Source organism: Homarus americanus, unplaced genomic scaffold (genome assembly GCF_018991925.1).
Source record: "Homarus americanus isolate GMGI-L3 unplaced genomic scaffold, GMGI_Hamer_2.0 scaffold4896, whole genome shotgun sequence".
Lineage (NCBI taxonomy): Eukaryota > Metazoa > Arthropoda > Malacostraca > Decapoda > Nephropidae > Homarus > Homarus americanus.
Window position 1 is genome coordinate 3409911 of NW_024749657.1, and position 24579 is coordinate 3434489.

General features: G+C 37.5%; 2 protein-coding genes and 1 pseudogene across 5 annotated transcripts in view; 2 read left to right on the forward strand and 1 right to left on the reverse strand.

Moving 5' to 3' along the window:
* Positions 1-10777, reverse strand: part of LOC121853638 (probable glutamine--tRNA ligase) — an 11149-nt gene extending 372 nt beyond the window's left edge. Inside the window, exons 1-13 of one of the 2 annotated variants that reach the window (XM_042347913.1) lie at positions 10562-10777; positions 9124-9291; positions 8855-8991; positions 8421-8632; positions 8120-8265; positions 7332-7518; positions 6922-7109; positions 6343-6566; positions 5962-6101; positions 5306-5477; positions 4656-4818; positions 3943-4163; positions 3568-3797 (exon numbers count right to left, since the gene is read on the reverse strand). In XM_042347913.1, coding sequence (XP_042203847.1) covers positions 3568-3797; positions 3943-4163; positions 4656-4818; positions 5306-5477; positions 5962-6101; positions 6343-6566; positions 6922-7109; positions 7332-7518; positions 8120-8265; positions 8421-8632; positions 8855-8991; positions 9124-9291; positions 10562-10669 — 2296 coding nt within the window. In that variant the 5' untranslated portion in view covers positions 10670-10777. Of the gene's footprint in view, positions 1-370; positions 3798-3942; positions 4164-4655; positions 4819-5305; positions 5478-5961; positions 6102-6342; positions 6567-6921; positions 7110-7331; positions 7519-8119; positions 8266-8420; positions 8633-8854; positions 8992-9123; positions 9292-10561 lie in introns of those variants that run through there. The other variant, XM_042347912.1, reaches the window with a different exon arrangement.
* A 762-nt stretch (positions 10778-11539) lies between these two features.
* LOC121853657 lies at positions 11540-16000 on the forward strand (annotated as a pseudogene).
* A 152-nt stretch (positions 16001-16152) lies between these two features.
* Positions 16153-21959, forward strand: LOC121853653. Of its 3 annotated transcripts, none has more exons than XM_042347967.1 (2): positions 16153-17186; positions 17241-21959. In XM_042347967.1, the coding sequence occupies exons 1-2, from the start codon at positions 16604-16606 to the stop codon at positions 20879-20881; spliced, it is 4224 nt and encodes a 1407-aa protein (XP_042203901.1). In that variant the 5' UTR covers positions 16153-16603; the 3' UTR covers positions 20882-21959. The 3 variants fall into 3 exon arrangements, with proteins under 3 accessions (XP_042203901.1, XP_042203902.1, XP_042203900.1); XM_042347968.1 differs by having other exon boundaries at positions 16153-17159; positions 17214-21959; XM_042347966.1 differs by having other exon boundaries at positions 16153-21959.
* Positions 21960-24579: the final 2620 nt, after the last annotated feature.

Sequence of the window (24579 nt, forward strand, 5' to 3'; positions counted from 1 at the left end):
TTCTTCCCAAATGTAAACAAACAGCCGACACAGCAAGACTCAGTTGGATCAGCACCTGTACCTGTTTACACACTCCAAGGCATCTACACCGATAAGCTGAGTAATAGTGCCTTCCTCTATACAGTATTTCTTGGTAAAGTTTTCATTTTATTGTACCCACATTATGGGATCAACTTTAACCCCGTTTTTTACATACTTTCTTCTATGTCATTAACTTACATCAATTGATTCATACTAATCTATTGACATCTTATACCCCCCCTTGAAATAAGAATGAAGTAAAGCTTGTAGATAAATAGGGTGTTTTAAATCAGCTGCTTATGAGTGACTTTCATGACCAACTTCTTCTAGGTTCAATCAAACACAGACATCTTGCAGAAATAATTTAATATCAAGACAAACTGAAATATAAAAGTACTGTCATCTAGTAATCTTGAAACTTTCATCGGCAACTCCTGATCAGTACTGTACATTACAAAGAACCACTACAGTCTATACAATACTTAACACTATAAAACTGGCAGTATAATTTTTGGATAATTGTGAGGGGGAGGGTGGGGGGGTTATTACTGTAACCTGCCTTAGCTACTCACATGCTTAACACATAAACTATATCTTTTAAAATGAAGTAAATAAATCTGCTTCACTTAGCTACTTTAATTTAATTTCAGCAACCTTACATTTCTCTAATAACCTAAACAGATTTTCCTTAACTAAAATCTGTTAAATCATCATAATTAATGCTGATGATTTTTTTTTCAGAGACCAAGAAGGACAACAAACCACAAGTACTAACAAACATACAGACAGACAGACATAACCATACTGTGCTATAACCAGGAAGGGAAAAGCAGATCATCAAAATCACTGCAGAGAGAAAATGGGACATAATTCGGGTGAAGATGAAATGAAATTCTGAAGAAAACATTCCTCATGCATGTGTGGTGAAGATATATCAGGGCAGAATATTATGACAAGGAGCCATTAAGAACAGTGATTACTCCTAATAACAGTTGGGTAAGTACACTGAGATTAAAAGGCCGTGCTTCTTGTATTCTAAATGATTAAAGGCAAAGGTGATAAAGGATGAGTGGTGCAATGGACGGAAGATGAAGTGGAAGCACTTTCACCAACAATGGTGAAGTAGGAGTTAGGTATTTAGCAGAAATATTTTTAAAAGGCAAGAAAAAGCTTTGCTGGGGAGTTTGTCATGGTCTACAATATTGTTTGCTCATGGTACATGGACCTTTAAAAATGGAATGGTTGATATCTGGTGAACAAGTATTTTATGAGGTGAATATGGGGGAACTGATTGGTTGAGGACTAAGGTAAACATGAGGAATACTAATGTGTAGGAAGTGGCTGACGGTACAAGAATCACCAAGAATTTATCAGCTGTATCATTAGTACCTTGTCAAAATTAATCTCTAAAGTCAGCTAAGATCGACATTAACACAACTGACTGATGCAACTAAAAAGATAGAATATTGAATTGGTAGAACACATCTTTTACAGCCAATATCAAAGGAGAAGGGAATCTGTTGCATTTGATCCGTGTCACCCTGAAGGATAGCAAAAAATGGACACTGTTCCAAACCTTGCTCAGCTTGGGCCAGCAGTAAAAGGCCAAGACAATTTCCAAATAATCCAGTGAAATTAATGTCTATACAAAACAGAAAATATAATAAAGATCATCAGCAACATTATTACTACGATGCCTGAGGTGGTTGGGAATATAAACATGCAGACTGATAGAGGCAAGAATGGATGAGATGTAAACCAATGGATCAATCAAAGGTACTAGCCATGTAACAGAAAAAAGTTTACTGGATATTCTGGAGCAAGAGAGGTAATCTGGGTCTACTGGACACTAATTGAAAGATAATGTTTACAGCATTAACTGCATTACAGATACATAAGGTTGCAGGCTCCATTAAACACATGCAAGTCATACCAATATGTTTAATAATAATAAAGAGATGGTTTCAAAAACATTCATTTACTCCAATACAATATTACACTTGTATACAGTTGTGGATCATATATTTATACAATGAAATTTATACAAAAAACAAAATCATTCTAGGAAGGCACCAAGGATATATTCTACACGATACAACTGATTTTAGCTACATTTCTAACTATTAAATCACAGTGTTAACAAGATCTATATTGGACACCCTGTTGTAAAGGACAGAAATGGTTTACAGGAACAGATTAATACCGAAGCTATAATTTGGAAAGATGCAAATTGGTTACCTATAATCTTTTCTCCTATTCTTGTGCGGGATGGCTTAAGGGGAACAAAAACCTTGCAGAGAATGTGTGTGTGTGTGTAGGATTTTATGGGATAGTGGCACTAGGTAAGTGTACAGAGTGACAGGGAGGGGTCGAGGCAACAAGTGGAAATACCCATACAAGGTTGTTGCAACTTATCACATTATAAATATTGCCTACATGAACTAAAATAATTATACCACTTCAGTAGTGTACAACCTAAGCTGTTCATAAGTAGATATATAAAGATCCATTACATTTTTTCTAATCGTCCAACTGGAAGTCTTCAAATGTTCCTATGAAATCTTTAACATCCTCAGAAATTTCTCTCCTCCCATGAAAAAATTAATAAATAAAAATTATCAAAAGATCCCAAATTTACTAACAAAAATCAATTCTTGAATTTGCTGTCTCGGTACCAGTGTTGTAACACCGCATTTTTGAAGGAAAGTTAAAGGGGGGAGAGGGAGGGGCTGACCTATCTCAAACTACAGGGTATATCGTAACTGTAGAGGAATCTGGTTGACAATCCAATTGAGGATTTAGAATGCTTCTGAAAGAGCTGCAGTACATTCAACGATACATTAATGTTTTATGGCCATTTTCCATGTTTGCATTCGGTTAGCTGCAATTACCTGATGCACAGTCTCTTTCGTTAGGTTCTTAACCAAGATAATTTCTTATGTCATTTTTGCCCTGCCCCTGGCTCTCCTTCCCTCCACACTGATGCTAATGCACCTCTTGAAGCAAATGGCCCCCTCTATTCTGTCTGCATCCTCAAATCATCTCGGTCTACATCTATACAGAACTTCACTAATACTCTCAATACAGACAGCATATGGCCATTTTTCCCCTAACATTCCCTCACACACGCCACTTGTCAACACTTATGCTTCGTCAGATTCAAGCCCTTTTACTATAACATCCTTCCATTTCTCAACAGTCTCTTCAATACTATCTAGTTCATAATATACCTTGCCAATTATTATTAACATTTGTATACATTATGTACTTTCCAATTCATATACTGTATATATTAAAAGGTAAATGATGTGTGTTGGCATTTATTCATCACATTAAAACTGGTACCCTTAACTCTCCTTCTTAACTGGTAAGACCTGAAGACAGCTTGTGAAATGCATTTACAAAATCCTATTAGCATTGTGCATCTTCAATCACATACATAAATCATAAAAAAGGGAATAATTGAGGGATAACACAGCCTCTGACGGTAACAACTTATTATTGAGTTCATAATAATACAGTATATTAAACAATGTTAATTTTTACCTTTATCTTCCTTTAAGCCCACAGTTTTATTAAAGACCATATATTCTGGAGTGGTGTCCGGGTCTACAGAAAAGAAGCCCATGCGCTCAAACTGGAACTTGTCGTACACCTTTGCACATTTAACAGATATGTCTGCTAGTCCCACCGAGATATTCAGTGAGTCTGGGTTGATGTCAGTAAGAAACCCACCAGGAACCACCGATGGGTCTTCTGGAGACTCGTGTTTAAATCTGAAAGCAGAAAAATGTTATCATTAAACCTTCATATTGTCACACATCAGATGGATGCAACAGGCACTGCATGAATCATACCAGTGAAGAAAATTTAAGATGGTTACCACCTCTAAACTGTCTTTAATAACATTTTAATACTCACAATCGTTCATATTGGCGCACTTCACACCTGACAGGATGAGCCACCCAGTGAATGAATGCTTTTGGTTTGTTTGTTTCTGTGGCTGGTTCGCATGTGACTTTGAGGTGATCTACTCCACCAGATGTTCCCTTCACCGCCTCCTCCACTCTGATAATGTAACCACAATGTCGTAGTCCAACAGTCTGCTCTGGGGTTAATCTTCTGTAGCCTTTTTCTTCCTTCTGTGAACATAAAATTTTCTCCCATTACTATACTCTGCATAATTACATTACCCAATACTGTACAGTACACTGTTTCATATATATATTCACTATTTTCACATTTCTTATTTCAAATACCACACATACTCCTATACACTCACTAAAACTTAAACTACCAATGCATCTCAGGAAGCCAAATAATTAGTATCTCATTGCAATTTACAACAGAAGACTCTCTTAAGGTGATTCAAATGTAAATGAACTGAGCAGTGTTTGTAATTTGTTAATTATATCAGAGCAGATCACTGTAAAACTAATTTTGTTATTAACTGTATAAAATGACAGCCGATTTTATCAGTGTGATAATTTACAAAATCACAAGCTGTATATTATAGTATTGTACGGCAAATAACCCTGATTTAAAAATGAACTTCATCTAATTAAGAGAATTTTTGTACAATAAAATTCCAAGTAAATGAAGCAAAATTACTTTAGCTAAGATAAGTCACTCACCTCTCGGAAATCTGACCGTTCAATCCAAAGTTCCCTGTCAAAAATGACTGAATGGGTGCCTTTAGCATCATTGCCTGGGATATTTGGTACAGTTATGGTAATGGGTCCATCTTTTGGGAAGTTGGTAATGACTACTCTCAGTGGATCCAGAACAACCATAGCTCTGTGAAAACAAGCACATCAAACAATGGAACAAAATCAGTAGCCAATATATAAAAATGGTATATTACACTGCAGTAGTTTAATCATTAAGAAATATAAAACTCTCTCCCTACAGGCTGGCCATCACAAAGTACCATCACCTCAATTACCTCTTTTCAGTTTCTTTCACTTTTGTTTTATCCAATGATGATGATAATATTATTGAGTGATATAACCAAAGTTTATGCTGTATTCCATCAGATAACTTGAAAATTGTGCGGGCGAGTCTACAGAGTCAAGACAGACTGGAGAACCCCCATGAACACGAAGACTGTTGATACTGTGTGGTACTAAATGGGTAATTTGTTTAGCAAGTTATCCAAAATGCAGTACAACAATATATCCCAGGAGACTTAAAACAACGAGGAAAGTGAAGAAATGCATCGCTGAATGAGCAGCGACTCTGTGTAAACAAAGTCAGGTATTACGGTGAGTCTCTTCTAACTTACCTCTGAGCAGTAACATTTAGAACATCACGCACACAGGCCTCGAGAGCATCAGGGTGGATAGTTATTTGAGCGCCAGTTAGCCCTAGAGTTGCACAGAAGTTATTGATTGACTCCGAAGGGAATCCTCGACGACGGAGAGCTGTCAGGGTAAAGAGCCGGGGATCGTCCCAGTCTGTAAGAGAACGGTGAAGAATGTTAGCTACCAAAAACAGTGTCAAGCTTGCAAACATAATTTTTTGGTGTGCAGTAGAGGTAGCTACAGTAATACTCTTGTGGTGAACAAACAATGAAGTTCGTTCCATATCTTAGAAATTAAGGGAAATGTAACAAACAATTCATCTAGTCAAGCCACACTAAGTAATCAGCTAGCTTTATTTTATAATATTGTGGGAATGGGCGCTGACATAATATGGACGTTTCAAAAATATAAATGTAATATAAAGATCCATCTAAAATCATGTTTCTTCCATCTTAGAGCCATGGTGTTCCCCTTTCACATTAAGACTATAACATCCATATGGTTCATCTCTCTCATCTTTAACACAATATATATTCAATATCTCAATCAAAATCACTGGTAGGTCATCGTTGCTCTTCACTTAGGACCATAAAAATGCATCTTCAGCTTTAGAAAAATAAGTAAATCTCTCACCCACCTCGCACATGGCCTTCTGATATGAGCTTGGCAATTTTTCGTTTGGAGACAACAGTGTAGTGCATGTTTAAGCGTCCGTACTCCCACTGCACGGGGCAATAAATGTCCAGAGCATTACACAGCCAATAGTAAGATGATCGTCTGCAAGGAAAAGTTTGGTATGAGAGGAAATATTTACAGGCAAGAACTAAGACACCACTGTTAAATATTTTCATCAAACCCAAAGAAAAGTTTATTTCACCTGATGATTAAACTCCCTATTGCTTATCTAACTTTATCTAATCTAACCTAATTCTCAATTTAGTGTTTGGGTTTTTAATCTTTATGGGATCTGCATTCACAATAAACAACTTACACAGTGAATTGAGACTACAAACCATACCTTGCCTGGAATTCTTTTGTACAAAGAGAGTGTGTGATATTTTCAATGGAGTCGCAGAGACAGTGAGTGTAATCGTAGGTAGGATATATGCACCACTCGTCCCCTGTGCGGTGGTGTGGTACAAACTTGATACGGTAAGCAACGGGATCGGCCTTCCCTTCTTCCAGAGTCACTTTGAGTCGTAATGTTGCCTCACCTTCGTTAAATTTGCCGTGTTTCATATCCTAACGAGGGGGTGCAAACAGAGATAATTATTAAAGTTATTAGATCACACAAAAATTAGCTTTAGTTTATTTTATCTTAAGATTAACCACTTAACACCCCCCCCCTCCCCAAGTATTGCTCGGGCATTTAATCAATCGGTAAAATAAGTTGTGGGCTAGGCTAATCTTGATATGATTCAAAGTGTTCAATGTTTTACAAGCATAAGATTACCCCAAATCAAAAATAATACCCGTACGTTTCAAACTACTAAATATTCCACTTTTAAGGCTGAATAAAAATAATATTACACATCAATATTAACTGTACTGTACATGATCAACAACTGTGACTATTCATCTACTCTCAGCGCTTCACCTCAAACAACTGAAGAGATTCATGAGCAGGTCGGTCCCTCCACGGTGAGGGCGGAGCATCGTGTCCTCGAACCTCTTCTGGCTTCTGGTGACAAACAAATGCCATACCTTTCTTGATAAGCACAATGGCCCACTCGTATAACTGTTGAAAGTTATCAGATGAATGAGTGATCTTGTGCGGCTTGTAACCTGTACAATGAAATTTTTTTTGTTAAAGTCTGTTGAAGAGATTTTGTCATCCTACTTTTATGTGTTCAATAAAATATACAAAATGATGGCCAGAGATAAACTTACCAACATACAGTATTTACAGTTATACTTAATCTGTTTTTTTTATCTAATTTCTGTCAGACATTACATCTCCCATCTTTGAGTTTCAACACAATTATAGAAGTTATGTCTCACACCTACCAAGCCACTCAACCATTTCCCTGATCCCCACAAAGAACTTCTCTTCTTCCTTCTCTGGGTTGGTGTCATCGTAACGGAGGAAACAAACTCCATTGTTGGCTGCCGCATACCCAAAGTTAATGTTGATGGCTTTTGCGTGACCAATATGAAGAATCCCATTAGGCTCTGGAGGGAAACGGGTGCGTACCTGTGAGGAAACATCAGGCGTTTCATTCATATGTTTACGGATATGTCCTCCAGAGTATACAAGAGACAGTACACTCCAAAACTAGTAAACATCTTTGGTGAGGAGGAGTTAACAAAGCTGGGTTCTTGATATAAACAAACAGTGTTAGAGTATGATGAGCCATCTTAATCAAACTGTAAATAAGAATATTTTCACAACATCACCCTTCTTAAGAGTTACATCAAATTTTCACACTAGGAAGTAAAGTTTAAAATGGGAGACATTAAATCCTCACGAAATTTAAGCTTAAATACTTCAATACCTATTTACCGTAGCTGCCCAAAGCTCAGTATCCAGTACTAAGGAAATCTTGAGTCACATAATGTCACTAAATATGAATTAAGACCAAATGGTGTGTGTATTCTTAATCTAACCAGCCCTAACACATATTTTAAGTACATATTAACCTTCCCCCAAAGAATAATGGCCCATGCAGTTTTCCTCACAAGTTCTCTGCAGTGATCATCCTTAATAAAAAAAAAAAAATAAATAACTAACACTCTTCTACACCAATAACACAGAAGCGTTATAATAGTCTTTTACAGCCACATGAATGAGTTACCTGTCCACCTGTGATACTGAGGTGTTCCTTTAAGATTCGGTGAGTGTTGTCCGTTAAAACGTAACCTTCTGTCTTGTGGTTCTCCCCGGGAGCGTGAAAGTTTACCGTCTTCAGCAACTCCGCCATGGTCTTTGACTGTTTCTCGGCTGGATATCATAAGGGAGGTCAAAGCTACCAATAAATTTGATCACTGAACAAAAATTTGACATCATCTACATTAAGTTCTAACATTCAGCTTTAGCTTCATATTTCTACTTGTTTCAGCCAAAATCATCATGTCATATGACATGTTAGTCCTCACCTGGCTGTTCCACTGCAGTCGATGACTTCACCTCAACTTTCTTCTCTTTCTTCTCATTTTTTACTTTGGCCGGATTGACTAAATCTTCTTCTCTCTTGGGACCCAGAAGCGTCACAATCTGCAAGTCAATTTCTTCCTTCACTTTGCGACTGTCAGCCCACGGGAGGGACGACCGAACCTGGCCCATTAGAAGTCCAGTATTGTACTTATACCTGAATAGAAAACCAGAATGATTAAATCCACTTTGCACTGACCAACCATAGAAGCACTACCCTAGGAAGAGATGTGTTCCCTCTTCTCCCATTGATAAAGATAATAAAACAAATTTTGAGAACATGAAAAATATACCAATGAAAGAAAATTATGTTTACAGTATAATAGCAGACAAGATAACAAATATATTTCTATCAAGTAAACATTAATATCAACCTCACCTCTGTTTCAGAATGGTGTCTTTGTGTTTGGTAATTAAAAGCTCCACAGCCGCCTCAATCTCATCCTGGGTCACCTCTACGTTCACGCCACATGCCTTCTCAAAATCAGCCTTGTTTACTTCCCCCATGGCATGATCCTACAGAAAGCATAATATATCTCATTGCTGTGACCGAATATTTACCATCTTGCTACATTACCATATTCTCACACCTGGGATTAAAAATATATGAGTATAACATGACCAAGACAAAATGTGGCTAACAATTACCTGTATGAATTTAATTGCCGCTGTGAGTTTGGCCTCTTGGTTAATGAGACCATCAGCCACATAGTTAACCAGGAATGGGAGATGAGTGTGGAACTGGCGTGGAAGTTTGGTGCCCAAGTTGTACAGTAAGTTCCCAACCTTCTTGTTCAGCTCACCTCTACCACAAGCCTGTACATGAAAAATATGGATTAGTATCAATATGGAAATTTGGCTCTGAACATCTGCTTACACTACTTATAAGAATTCCTGCTTTGCAAAACACTAAATTAAAGAATGAATTATTTTGGTTCAAGATATAATTAAACACAAACGTAACTGTACTGTACAAGTGCTCCTACCAGGTACTTACAAATGAGTTACATTCCTGAAGTTTATTCGTAAGTCCTACTTTACTCTTGTAGATACCAAACACATTACGCTGCCTTATGGGAGATTATTTGTTAAAATTTTCCACAGGTGGTCTTTGGATGATAGTAAGTACAGTAATAAAAACAATACAACTTCTCTCACGTCCACACAAAACATACAATTACACCATATTACTGTAAGTTCTTTCTCCTTAATATGTTGGGGATGCTAAGAATTTAAGTAAGGTTAGGTCAGGTTCATTTAGGTTCTGTGCATTGTCGTTTCCATTTTCGTGTTTAGTATCGTACAAATAGCAACTCCAGAAATTTTGATGCAATTACACTAAGTCCTACGGGTGTTAACCGTCACCACCGGGTCCGACTAATTACCCAAATGTAGCCGTAATGAAGTCAAATAATGGTCCTACATGAATAAATCGGACTGCCAATCACTTCTCGACTGGTATTTGGTGTCACGAACTCACAAAAAATTGGTAAACTTTATTTAATCTGAGTTAACAGATCGAGTGTATGTACCGTACCTAACCTAACCTAACACAACTCAGATTAAATTAAGTTTACCAATTTTTTGTAACTTTATGACACCAAATAAAAATCGAGAAGTGATTCACAGCTCGATTTACGCTTGTAGGACCATCATTTGGGTAATCACTCGCTCCTTCGGTACATGCACGCGATCTATTAACTCAGATTAAAATAAGTTTTCCAATTTTTTGTGACACCAAGTACTAGTCGAGAAGTGATTAGCAGTCCGATTTATTCATGTAGGACCATCATTTGACTTCATTGCGGCTACATTTGGGTAATTAGTCGGACCTTCACCACCTATACCATGAAAACACATTTAGTCTATTGAAAAATGTCCAAGCTGCTGGTTAAGGAGAGCAACCTTGGTAAAGTATTACTGGGCCTGTTAGATCATCGTTAATGATAGCCTTCATTTTAACTTATTTAGTATATATTAATACAGTGTATGCATACAGTAATCAACATATACCGTGGATAACTCATTAAATATTAGTCTATTTTCCAATCATATGTGCTCCTGTCAGTACAAGCCGCCGTCTCACCTGGTCAGTAATGGTAGCCAGCACCGCCGTGAGCGACTCATTCTTCATAGTCTCCTTCACCTTGCCCTCTGACAACCCCAGCAAGCTTAACTTCTCAGCCATTTCCATTTTGAGAGGTACAATATGTGTTGTTTACGATGGTCACGTCAGCTGGCGGGGCAACACATGTCACACCGGCGGGGCTGGGTTGGCTGGGAGTAAACAAGTTATACAAGGAGGAGATACTTGTCTTATTATGATATGATGTGTGATCAATGTTTAACCAACACCACGAATGGAACAGTTATATCATTAATTATTCAAATCAAAACAAATAGTTAACCTAAATTAGCCTATAAAATATTATTATTATTATTATTTTTATTTTTATATTTATAACCATAAACAAATAAATTAATTTGATTAAACCTGTCTGTTCGTGGTAATCTCTAACATTTATATCGCTACAAAAGTGCTGCCATCTTTTGCTTAGTTGCGTCATGTTGTCCATGAATACATCACAAGTAATATCTAATGGCATTCCATCACTCTTATTCAAGAACATCCATTTAACAAGTTAATATTTAGAATATTAATAAACTTAATTTAATGCTTATTTGGCCACTCAGGCAGAGGCGTGGGAAGATATTACCAGTCCTCAAGGTCTACCTCTGTATTGCATCATCTAATTTTTCTGTCATCAAATAATATTTAATAAATATGATATTGATATAAATACAGTACTCTTATGCTATTATGGTGCGTATAATGATAACAGTGGTAATTATATTTTGTTTACATGAGAAGAATAAATTTATTGAAAGAATAATACAAAAGATATTGTTAGTCATAACTTATTAAAGCAACTCCTATTACACCTATATTTATAGTAATTCATTAGAATAATATCAAGCCAAGAATATTCCGTCATTATTTTTCCTTTGTTTAATTTATTTGAAAGTTTTGGTGGTATATAACAGTAACTCCCGTACGCTGGAAGTAAATATTTAAAGATAGTAAAAGAACATTATTGTATCAGTAAAGTAGGGCCCGGGGAGAGTGTTTGTTTACCTTCATCTAGGGTGGTGATGCTGCACACACCCTCCACGATACTTGAAGTGCTGGTGTTGTCATTATTTTAATATCTAGGTAAATTAATGCCCATGGTTCACCTGTGTTACGATTCAAGTGTACAGAGAGATAAGACAATTGGTGAGAAGTGGGAAGGGAGGTGTGTGTGTGTAGGGCGTCTGATGGCGACTTACAAGTGCACTCCATTTTGGCGGTATGCTGTAAGTTATGTTTATTTTAATAACTACCGCCAGAAGTGATTACATGGTTGTCATTGTCATAAGTTTGCTGAAACTGAAAGAGGCTTACAAGGTTTAACTACACACTTAGAGTATATTTCCTATGTTGTGTAATACTGCCTCTCATATGACCATAATACGCCTTAACTTTTCATACAGAGGTCCAGATAATAGTTTTATCGTAATAAATGGTGTTATGTATTGGAGAAATTATTTTGAACTTTAGAATTATATTAAATAGGCACGTTAAATGTACTCAAAGTCAGGTTAGTTGTTGATATTAGGCAGTGGATATTTTCTTGTGACCGGCTAAGTTCCTACTAATGCTATTTTACTGTGAATGCACTCTAATTGGCTTATCGTCCATTATTTGTGAACAACGCAAGAACGATATGTGACTGACTGGCTGCATTTGGCATTTGTTTTGCTGTAAGTCATTCGTTGTGTAGCTGTAAACATACCTTACCAGAAGGAGTTGTTCGATTTTGTAAATTTTTTCCCCAGATGTTCTTATCATTATAAAAGAGGCGACATTTACTAGAACCTTACCTAACCAACCAAAGAAACGTAGCTAACCAGGATAAAGGTACTTAATGATAAAGTTCGCCTACCACCGTAAATGACCCATGAAAGTTTGTGACTTTTAACCCCTCAAAAATAGTACATGTACAGTATATAGTCTCACCCCCTACTTTTTACATAAAAATTTGATATGAAAACTTGGACTATACTCAAGTAAATTGTATACTTGTACAGTAAATTGATGGCAGTGATTATTTGTCCAGTCAGACCTTTACTAACTTTGGCCATTTGTCCGGCATTTATTCTGATTGGTCGAGGTTGATGGTGCAGACACTAGATTACTGAATTCAGTCACTTTAAATCACTGCTAACCTAACCCAACTGAACACTAATATATTTAATCCAATTTTGGTATTTTTGTCTTGGTTTTGGATTTGCTGGCCACTTTACCCTTCCACTATTTCGGCCAACTTAACCTAACCTAACCCAACCATATTTATAAATGACAAATCTCTGCTGAACAAATAGCAAAAGTTAGTAAAGTTCTGTGACTGGAAAAACAACCACCTTGAAAGTTATTTTAAATGAGTTCATGCCATTTTTGACAAGTTATGTCTTAGCCTCACAGATTGTAAATTTTTATCAACAGACTCAAGTGAGTTGGAAATACTGTACATCATTATATGTTTGGTTAGGTTTGGTAAGCTAAAGTACAAAAAGGTCGTTGCTAAACAATATGGTCATAACATTTCAGTACAGTACATGTATTGCCCACAGTTGTACACGTATATTGCAGTACATGTACTACTTGCTTATTCTGCTACATCTTGTGTCTAATTTTTGATAACGAATTAATTATACAATTTATGATGGCATATAACACAATCCAAACCCAACCCAACCTAACTTATCAAATTTAGGTGAATTAGGTTTGGTTTGGCTGGTTAATTTTGCCCATTTTAAAAGAGTTACTTATTATTGCAGTTGCCATGATAGATCTGTGTTTAAAAAGTTAGTACTGTAGCATTTCTTTCGAGATTTGCTTTGTTTAATAATTATTTCACCATAGGGAAAGTGTGGGGCTAAAATGAAGTAGAAATGAATCAAACTATTTCACAACATTAGAGTAACCAAATTTAAGCCAAGTTCTGATAAAATACAAATTATAAAAAAACCTTGTAAACTAAACTTCACTCTACAACACCTCACTTGTTTTTCAGAATGTTTGCTGTCTACCGGTTACCGACAGAACCTACAGCTGGAGGACTAGAGTAAAGTTATCTTTGCTTGTCGAGATAAAGGAGCCTTGTTCTTCAGGTATTTATTCTACACTTCAAACAATGACTTTGACTGAAGAATCACCAAGAGCAAAAAGAACCTAACTATTAACTCTGCAACTGGTGATTTGAATATATAGTAAACCAGAAATTGTGACAGATAAGGAGATAAATGATATTGACGTCTGGAAGAATAGTTGAGAGGAAGTGAGTGTGATCATTCAATGGAGTGAAAGTCATGTGAGTGATCAAATATTTTGGTCATTTGGAATAAAAAAAAAAGGACTAACCCAGAGAATAATGAACAAATGAATAACATGGAAAAATTCGACAAAGATAATGAGAGCGAAGGAAAGAAAGAAACGGATAACTTGACGCGACGAGATAAATGTGCCGTTAAACCTCGGATAGAGAAAATGGAGGATAGGGAAATAAATAAAGGAGAAGATATTAGTGACATGCAAACAGAGGATAATAAATGGGAGCAAAAGGACACGGGTGAATTAAAATCGGAAACACTCGGTGAAACAGAAGACAGCGTTGAGAAGATGCACGAGGAAATTCTATCTGATGAGGAGACGCTGAACCTTTTCCTCGAAGATGACGAGACATTGAACCAAATAAAAACAAACAGCGACAAAGATTGCAACCCTAGAGTGGAAGGAGATACAGGAGGAACAGAGAACCAGGAAGAGGCTGAGAAGGAGATAGAGAACCAGGAAGAGGCTGAGAAGGAGATAGAGAACCAGGAAAAGACTGAAGAGGAGATAGAGAACCAGGAAGAAGATGGGGAAGAGATAGAGAACCGGGAAAAGGTTGAGAAGGAGATAGAGAACCAGGAAGAGGCTGAGAAGGAGATAGAGAACCAGGAAAAGACTGAAGAGGAGATAGAGAACCAGGAAGAATATGGGGAAGAGATAGAGAACCGGGAAGAGGTTGAGAAGGAGATAGAGAACCAGGAAGAAGCTGAAGAGGAAATAGAGAACCAGGAAGAAGCCAAAGAGGAGATAGAGAACCAGGAAGAAGCTGAGGAAGAGATAGAGAACCAGGAAGAGGCTGAGGAGGAAATGGAGAACCAAGAAGAGGCTGAGAAGGAGATAGAGAACCAGGAAGAAGCTGAAGAAAAGATAGAGAACCAGGAAAAGGTGAGGAGGAAGTAGAGAACCAGGAAGAGGCTGAGGAGGAAATAGAGAACCAGGAAGAGGAGGAAATAGAGACCCAGGAAGAGGAGGAAATAGAGAACCAGGAAGAGGAGGAAATAGAGAACCAGGAAGAGGCTGAGGAGGAAATAGAGAACCAGGAAGAGGAGGCTCAGAAGGAGATAGAGAACCAAGAAGAGGCTGAGAAGGAGATAGAGAACCAGGAAGAGGCTGAGGAGGAGATAGAGAACCAGGAAGAGGATGAGAAGGAGATAGAGAACCAGGAAGAGGCTGAGAAGGAGATAGAGAACCAGGAAAAGGCTGAAGAGGAGATAGAGAACCAGGAAGAAGATGGGGAAGAGATAGAGAACCGGGAAGAGGTTGAGAAGGAGATAGAGAACCAGGAAGAAGCTGAAGAGGAAATAGAGAACCAGGAAGAAGCCAAAGAGGAGATAGAGAACCAGGAAGAAGCTGAGGAAGAGATAGAGAACCAGGAAGAGGCTGAGGAGGAAATGGAGAACCAAGAAGAGGCTGAGAAGGAGATAGAGAACCAGGAAGAAGCTGAAGAAAAGATAGAGAACCAGGAAAAAGGTGAGGAGGAAGTAGAGAACCAGGAAGAGGCTGAGGAGGAAATAGAGAACCAGGAAGAGGAGGAAATAGAGAACCAGGAAGAGGAGGCTGAGAAGGAGATAGAGAACCAGGAAGAGGTTGAGAAGGAAATAGAGAACCGAGAAGAGGCTGAAGAGGAGATAGAGAACCAGGAAAAGGCTAAGAGGAGATAGAGAACCAGGAAGAGGCTGAGGAGGAAATAGAGAACCAGGAAGAGGATGAGGAGGAAATAGAGAACCAGGAAGAGGCTGAGAAGGAGATAGAGAACCAAGAAGAGGCTGAGGAGGATCTAGAGAACCAGGAAGAGGCTGAGGAGGAAATAGAGAACCAGGAAGAGGCTGAAGAGGAGATAGAGAACCAGGAAGAGGTTGAGAGATGGAAATAGAGAATCAAAAAAGAGGCTGAGAAGGAGATAGAGAACCAGGAAGAAGCTGAAGAAAGATAGAGAACCAGGAAGAAGGTGAGGAGGAATAGAGAACCAGGGAAGAGGCTGAGGAGGAAATAGAGAACCAGGAAGAGGAGGAAATAGAGAACCAGGAAGAGGCTGAGGAGGAAATAGAGAACCAGGAAGAGGCTGAGGAGGAAATAGAGAACCAGGAAGAGGCTCAGAGAGGGAAGAAGGAGATAGAGAACCAGGAAGAGCAAAGAGGAAATAGAGAACCAAGAGGAGATAGAGAACCAGGAACCCAGGAAGAGCTAGGAGGAAATAGAGAACCAGGAAGAAGGTGAGGAGGAAAGAGAACCAGGAAGAGCTGAGAGGAAATAGAGAACCAAGAAGAGGCTGAGAAGGAGATAGAGAACCAGGAAGAGGTTGAGAAGGAAATAGAGAACCAAGAAGAAGGTGAAGAAAAGATAGAGAACCAAGAAGAGACTGAGAAGGATCTAAAGAACCAAGAAGAGGCTGAGGAGGAATTAGAGAACCAGGAAGAGGCTGAGAAGGAAATAGAGAACCAGGAAGAGGCTGAGGAGGAAATAGAGAACCAGGAAGAGGAGGCTGAGAAGGAGATAGAGAACCAAGAAGAGGCTGAGAAGGAGATAGAGAACCAAGAAGAGACTGAGAAGGAGATAGAGAACCAAGAAGAGGCTGAGGAAGAGATAAAAACCCTGGAAAACACTGGAGAAGGACTTGAGGAGGAGGAGGAAGAGGAAAGCAGAGAATTACCAAAGTCACCAGTTCTGGGTAGAAAGCCTATTAAACTATACATTATGACCAGCAAAACAGAGGGTAGAAGTCCTGTTACCTCTCGTACTGAAGAAGATAAGGTAGCTGCTGTGAAAAGGGAAGAGATCGAGAGATGCTTTGGTTTTAACAGTGACGACAGTATGCAGTCGAATAATTCTAACGAGGAGGACACCCAGAGTAGGGAAAGGTATGTCAGATCAGGTGGTGATAAAGTGTCCATAAGATTAGATGGTGATAAAGTGTCTATGAGATCGGGTGGTGATAAAGTGTCCATAAGATTAGATGGTGATAAAGTGTCTATGACATCAGATGGTGATAAAGTGTCTGTGAGATCAGGTGGTGATAAAGTGTCCATAAGATCAGGTGGTGATAAAGAGTCTGTAAGATCAGGTGGTGTTAAAGAGTTTATAAGATCAGGTGGTGATAAAGAGTCTGTAAGATCAGATGGTGATAAAGAGTCTGTAAGATCAGGTGGTGTTAAAGAGTCTATAAGATCAGGTGGTGATAAAGAGTCTGTAAGATCAGGTGGTGATAAAGTGTCTATGAGATCAGGTGGTGATAAAGAGTCTGTAAGATCAGGTGGTGTTAAAGAGTCTGTAAGATCAGGTGGTGTTAAAGAGTCTATAAGATCAGATGGTGATAAAGAGTCTATAAGATCAGGTGGTGACAAAAAGGGAGAGTATATAAGCTCTGGTGTTCATAATAAGGAAGAAGAGAACATGAATTTGGCTTGTGAACGTAGTGAACAGGACAAAATTTTTAGGTCCCAAAGTCCTGCGATTGATGATATGTTTTGTTGTAAGGATGTTGAGACAGAGGGTGATTTACATGTTACTCCCGTTGCCAGTACTAGTAGCAGTGCCTCTCATTGCGAGGTTGGTCAGCCGTCAAGAGATTTGGAGCAGACGTGGAAAGGGGGTCACATTTCCGTAGCCTCGGGTCATAGAGGTGAAACAAAACCTCACACTGCAGTACAAGACAAAACTGATTCAGATCATAAAGATGTGGAGTGCATAGATATTTTGAGTGATGCTGCTGATGATGATGAAGATGATGATGAAGAAGAAACTTCTGTTGCCTCAAAAAAAGCAACCGACTCAGATCTATTATATCTTCGCTTAAAGAACTTACCAGGAAAAAATGTTCCCACTGTGTGTCAAAAGTGTCGGAATATCTGGAATGACAGAGTTTTGAACATAATCTCACTTGGCACTGAGTCTGTTACTGTCAACTCAAGGATTACCTATGGAGCTATCATCTGCATCAACAACTGGGCTGAGTCACATTTCTCAAGTGGGAAGGAAGAGGCAGTCAGGAGCTTATTAGATAGGGCAGATCTGGGAAAAAATATTGGATCTTTAAAGATAAGTGAAGTTAATCACTGGCTTGGCAACATCATGAAGTCCGGTAAGATTAAGTGCTGTCATGTATTTACTGCTGTTTACAAACCAGATTCCACTAAAGAATTTCTCTCAAATTTGATTGGTGCAGATGTAACCTCTGATGTAGTGCCAGTAAGAAATAACAAAAGAGATGCTCCTGTGACTCATGAGGAGGAGATTCCTGCCAAGAAAAGAATAAGTGAGGTGAAGAAGAAAACTAAAACAAAAAATCTGAACAAAATACTGAGGAAGCCTCTAAAGAGTACTGGTACCTTATCTTCATCCCAAAAAGTTCAACCTTCCTGTTCAAAATATATACCAACTGTAAGTGAGGACGTAGAACCTGCCTCAGAGAAGATCATGCTGTCGGGTGCCTGGGACACACCCATGTTTGCAGAAACTATAACAATGCCAGAAGTATCAAAAGAAGTTGAGGCTGTTTCTTTAGAGACAAAAAAGAGTTCTTCTGAAAGTGGTCCTGCTCTTGTCTCAGAGAGTCCAGTGGAGACCCCACCAAAAGAAACTGTACGGCCTGTTATTCAATCTCCTAAAATGAATGAGTCAGATCTCCCAGAGGAGTGTACACCGTCTACCTCTGAAAAAAGTGTGCCATTGTTATCAAAGGAAACCACTCCGTCTATCTCCAAGAGAAATAAATTATCGCTTTCAAATAATAAGTTACAATTAAAATTACCGAGACATGTACCACCCAGTACCAAGACAACGGCTTTGCCTGTATCTGAAACGGCAACTTTGTCTGTATCTAAGAATGTCACATCACCTCTTTCTGAGAATCAAACATCACATGAGCCAGAGAAAGATAAATCAAATACCTTAAGCACCACTGAAACATCAACTACAGAAAACATGGAAACCATCCAACCTGCTTGTGAGACAACCTCTACAACAGCCTTAACAGAGAATACTGTAACTACTCCAATAAAACGTACATCGAAATTGAAATGTCATATACCAAAGATTAAAACTTTAAAACCTTCAACATCTGAAAATAATAGAGAATTAGGAGCCTCCACCAGACAGACAAGGTCTTCAACTTCCTCCTCACAGCAGCCACCCTTGTCTCAGGATGCCTCTGATTCATTTCCGAGCATTTCGTCACAGCAGGATGCAGTTGCTGCTGCAGTTTCAACAGTAGAGGCTGACAACTTAACTAAGGAAAGTTTAGTAACATCCCATGAAAGCATATTAAGCAATGATGATAAAATTCTTACTACGGATACTAATAAACCAGCCCAAGCAGTCAGTCAGCAGGTGGTGCCTTCAACTATATCTCCGCAACACTCTTTGATCGAGTCACAAAATTCTACCAAAACAATAGTTGATACGGCCGACGAAAATTCCATATCATCTGATACTGATATTGGTGGTGAAGGTGAGGAAGATAAGTCTGTTCCCAGTGAGGAGAATACTGGTAATAATTTATGTGCTGTTTTAGGGTTGAATGTTAATACCCTAGATACCTACTGTTCTAGCACAGATATGAAAACTATCACAAATGGAGGTATGGTAAAACATCCTTCCAAGAAATACAAATATAGTTTTTCCCACTATGAAATGCTGAAGGAGAGATCAGCTTTGTGTGGGTTAGCCAGAGAAGCTTTTGACCTCTTGCCATTCGAGTCGGACAATTGCCGTCCACTGACCCCAGGTACAAGAGGTAGAAGACGCTTTTTAACAAACAGAGAATTGTTAATGCTTCAGAACATTTGTATCTTAAATCCTGAGTCTCCAGATGTTGACTTGCTATTCCGTATTTTAATCCAAATACTCTTGACCCGTAAAAGAGTGTTGTTAGTTCCCAATAGTCTTACCCTTCTTCTTGTGGCTGAGAATTTAAGAAGGGACTTTAACCGTGCCAAAAGTAAGGGAACATATTCTATCTTTCTGTCTCAGGATTGGGATCCAAGTAATATTTATACAGCAGAGGACTTGTGGCTGTCTAAACTTGAGCTCACGGAGGGACCTACAATTCGCAATATTATCTCGGTGTTTTGCTTGTGGAAAAATCTAGAACAGCACCTTCCTAATGTTTCTTTACCAGAAGCTGTGGAGGAGCTGTGTAGAAATATTAACCTACGTGCTACTGACAAGACACAGTTCTGTATAAAACTGTATACAAGATTTTGTAGTTATTTGTATGAAGAGAAAAACAGAATTTTGGCAGAGTTCTTCCTCAACCAACCACTTACTGAGTCTAACCCTCCCAAGTCAAGAAAGCAATTGATAAATGCTATGATGGCATCTTTAGATATGACAGACTTGTCATCTGCTGGGAGTTTGAATGGTGCAGAGAAAGAGGTTCAGAGTGCTGAACAAAAATGTGTAACAGCAGAGAAGGCAGCACTTCAGTCTCCTGATTTCCAGAAAAAGGAAGAACTTCGTGTTAATTTGACCATTTTCAAAGAGAAGCTCAGTAAGTACAAGGAAATGAATGATATGATGTTAAAAAGAATCAAACTTGCTGAAAATAGAAAACAAGAAATTGTTAATAAGTTTGTGGATTCCAAGTCAAAGAAACTAGTACAAAAGTTGAGTGAAACAAGAAGAGCTATTCATCAGTCCCTTGCCAAGAGGAAAGGTGATGGTAGTATGGAGAATGTGGAAAATAGTAAGAAAGCATTGAAAGTGGATTACACCAAGAATATTCGATCTTCTACTGAAATTTGTTCAAGGGAGAGGTTTAGTAGTGTAGCTGCTAGTATAGATCTAGGAGAGGATGTTCCACAGACAGTCAGGGAAGGAATTTATGAGCTCTTAGCCAATGGGGTGGATGTGAATCAAGTGAGGACAGTTGTCCACACCATCTTGACCAAAGTGGGGGGTGAGGAGTCTCCTGCCCTGCCAAGTGTTTCATGGATAAGAAATTTTGCGCGCCTGAATGGTTTTATGATAAAATAAGGATGAGAATAATGTCAATTAGTGTGCAAAAAACTATATATGGAACTACTGTATCATCGAAACATGATGTGTACTGGTATTGTAGATTATAAAGACTTGTAAAAAATTTACTTTTTTGAATGGAAACTGTGTACTGTAATACTGTACTAGGAAGTTAAATTGACAAAATTGAAAATGTTTGTTTGGGAAGAGTTATTTGTTGTTATTATTAAGATATATGAGTATTCTGTACAGGAGATAGAAGGGTTTGTGAAAATACCCGGTACTGTAAAAATTTTAAGTACCCTGTACAAAACAAAATTCTGAATTAACTCTTGATGAAAATATTTACAACTAAAACACTTACCTAGTCAAGCACTTGATCAGAATAAACATTGATTAATTATGTATCTGTCTATTAAAGTGTTTAAATCTTTTTCCTGACTAGTTCAATTGTTCAGGTTATGTATAATGTACACCATAATTTAAATACCAATACCTATGTCAATTGGTCATAGAGTTGCTCATATTGACTAAGAACATTAAGATTATGAGACGTTCATAGATGTTTAATTGTGTTTTCATATTTTGTAATTGATCATGGTTCTTGATGACTAAATAAGTGTCTTAATTAGTGTTGGGAAACTTTTTATATCATTACTAGGTTCTATTTTTTATGATTAATATTTTAGCACATTAGTGAGTCTGTAATGTAGTTTATCTTGTAAATGTGTTTCTATGAAGTTTTGTTTTAAATTATAAAGGATCTCAGTAATTATGTAAGGTTTTAAATGCTGAGGATATTCCACCTTTATAAGTACTGTAGTATCCTATTTTATAAATAGATTTACTCTACTGTATACTGTACATACATTTATTTTGTATATCATAACTATTAAGAGTTATAAGGTCAGTACAGTCCAGTACAGTATAGGGTATACTGTATAATATATTTCAAGTGTAAATTTTGCAGTTTTCCATATACCTGTACTGTTTAGATACATTGTGTAAACTTTATTTAATGGACAAAATTTGCATTTAAGGATATTCGTCCTTTTAAACTCGATACTGTACTTGGTAAATAAATATTGATATTGGATGCATTGTGTCTTATTACCGGGTATCAGATTTTTAACTTTTATGATATCAAAACCCAACTGAATAGTTTTATAAGCTTTGAATAAAACAAAGGACTATTTTTTATACTGTACGTATTGAGTTTTGATAACACCTGAATATATAGTGATATTCTTGACTAACACTGTCTGAACATGTCCATTTTACGTCACTTAATCTCACGATGTCTTTCTACAATATCTCTATCTCAGTACAAACATAGGCAAATTCCCCACCTTTATGTTTGTCCTCACATTCCAATTTCTATGTGTTTGGGATCATTGTGTAAAGTTTAAGGCTTTGTATTGATCAGACAGTACTGTTCTATACATACTGTACTGTATTAGCTTTTGGTGGAACACTTGATGGTAGGTGTGGTAGATGACATGAGATGCTGACCCAAAAATAAAGCTGTACCTAAAAATGATGTATAGCAACTGCCCATAGTAGTTCAAAGGACACTGAACATAAGTGAGTAAAGAAGCCCAATGCCTTTCCTAACCAGAAAAGTGTAAGGAAACATAAAGATTGTATATTGAAGTTAAAGGTCACATACACCTCATTGGTAAAAGACCAGACCATCTGTACAGGATACAAGTACAGTACTGTATACAGTATCACTATTTTTGTTTCAGGTGCAGATTCATCACAGAGTGACATTGAATCTTAACAGCCATTCCTTTGGCTATGCCAGAAGTTGATAGAGATCTTTCTGCAGTGCTTCAGAGTCATTTGGTTCTTTATTTCCCTCAGTAACTTGGCATCGTCCACAAAAAAAGAGGTTAAGTGAGGCTTGAGGATCCACATGTATGAAGTGTTGTTAAATCTATTTTTCTTCTAGGATCTATTTGTAATTATAAGGCCTACAATATTTGTAATACTATACTTAAATCTTAATCTGGGAAGAACTGGACATACACACTCTAGCATGTATCACTGGCCAGTGATAGTGCTGTGATGGTGGAAGGCATGCTGCTTCTTGTGAACCTCCTCCCTCCCCATGCTGTAATTTTTGGGGGTAAAGAAGCTTAATAAAGTGGTAGATCTACAACAGAAGTAGAGAGACACACACTTATACAAATCTAATTTACAGCAGTGACAAACTATGTTGTATTGAATAAGTGATATAACTAATCTTGTATGTGTAGTGTAAACCCATCACATTTTTTCTGTTTTGATCAACAAAAATTTTTTTTTTTAAGAGATAATGTGACAAAATATAGGGGGAAAACTGACACACACAGACTCGAGAGAGTTTTGTGCTAGAGGGATATTTCCAAAGATTAGGACCACCTGGAAAACCAGTACAGTTATACCCACTACGTACTAGTTTTTATTGTTTGAGTCGTGGTGTACATTCCTACTGAACTTAAAAGAATTTACATTTGGAGTTTCCACAGTATTCTCCACTCTGTATGAGTTAGTTCTGTCAGTGTCTGTCTGAGTAACTAATTTGATCTCACATGATTCAATTCATGAAGGCTTTGCATACCCCTGGTAATTTGAACCTAGTTTCAAAGTACAGTGGGGGGGAGGGTATGTTCTAACTACCACAAGTTCAATATACCGTATCCCGGGGGTAACAAAAACTTAGGTTCAAACTACCCTCTTTGGTTTTAAATTACCCCCTACACAAACTCATAGGAAATCATGTTTTGTGTGTTAGATAAATACATGTGCACGTGACCCTCGGGCACATTCATTTGCGTGCATACAGATATAGGCCTACATACTACACATGTAATCTCTTCTCTAAGACTACACTGTCATGATACTGTATATTCAGCATATTAATGGAGATATTGTTTTGAATATTATTGATGCTTTGATATTTATTGTTCATTTAAGCTCATTTTTATGTATAACAACAAAGGTGATATCAACAAGAGACATAAGTGGAATTAATGTTAGCACTTCAAATGATTTGGTATTTACAAGAAACAGGTTTAGTTTTGGATTTAATCAAATTTTACAGAAGTCTTTTGATTTTTAAATACAATTACAGTGTGTAATTACATTTTCAAAACTCAATACTGTACTGTACTTGCATAATCACACAAAAGAAACAAGCATTCAATAAAATGTGGTCTATATATCTACGTGGCCAAATCAGCTGTGAGAAATAGGGAGTTATTTGAGGCTGGAGGGGGTACTTTCAACCTAGGTTCAAATAACCGTGGGGGTAATTTGAACTGGGGGGGGGGGTAATCTGAAACTGCCTCATAATAGTACCTTGTTAAAACCCAGTCCAATCAATTTACTAAAGAAAATAAATGATTTAAGTTGGAATGAAAACCAAGTGGTGTTATACTTATGACCTAACCATTTCCTCTGAAACACCAAAAATGGGATTTATGAGCATTAGACTGTGTTTTGCCTTTATTTAGTATATATGGTAACTTTTGGCGTTTGGACCAGTTTGTAATTCCCGCCAGTACAAGTAAGAGCTTGTTATATAGGCTACAAAATATTGTGTAATCGTGCATTACTATTGTATAACATGATTTACATATTTTTTACTGTTTAAAATAGACTCAAATTTGTAAACAAAATGTTTTAGATTGAAAAACAACAATACAGATAAAATGTGTCGTGTAACATTA

Bases quoted from the DNA above. Each gene is read 5' to 3' on its own strand.
- LOC121853653 (XM_042347966.1), top strand. From the start codon at position 16,604: ATGACCAGCAAAACAGAGGGTAGAAGTCCTGTTACCTCTCGTACTGAA.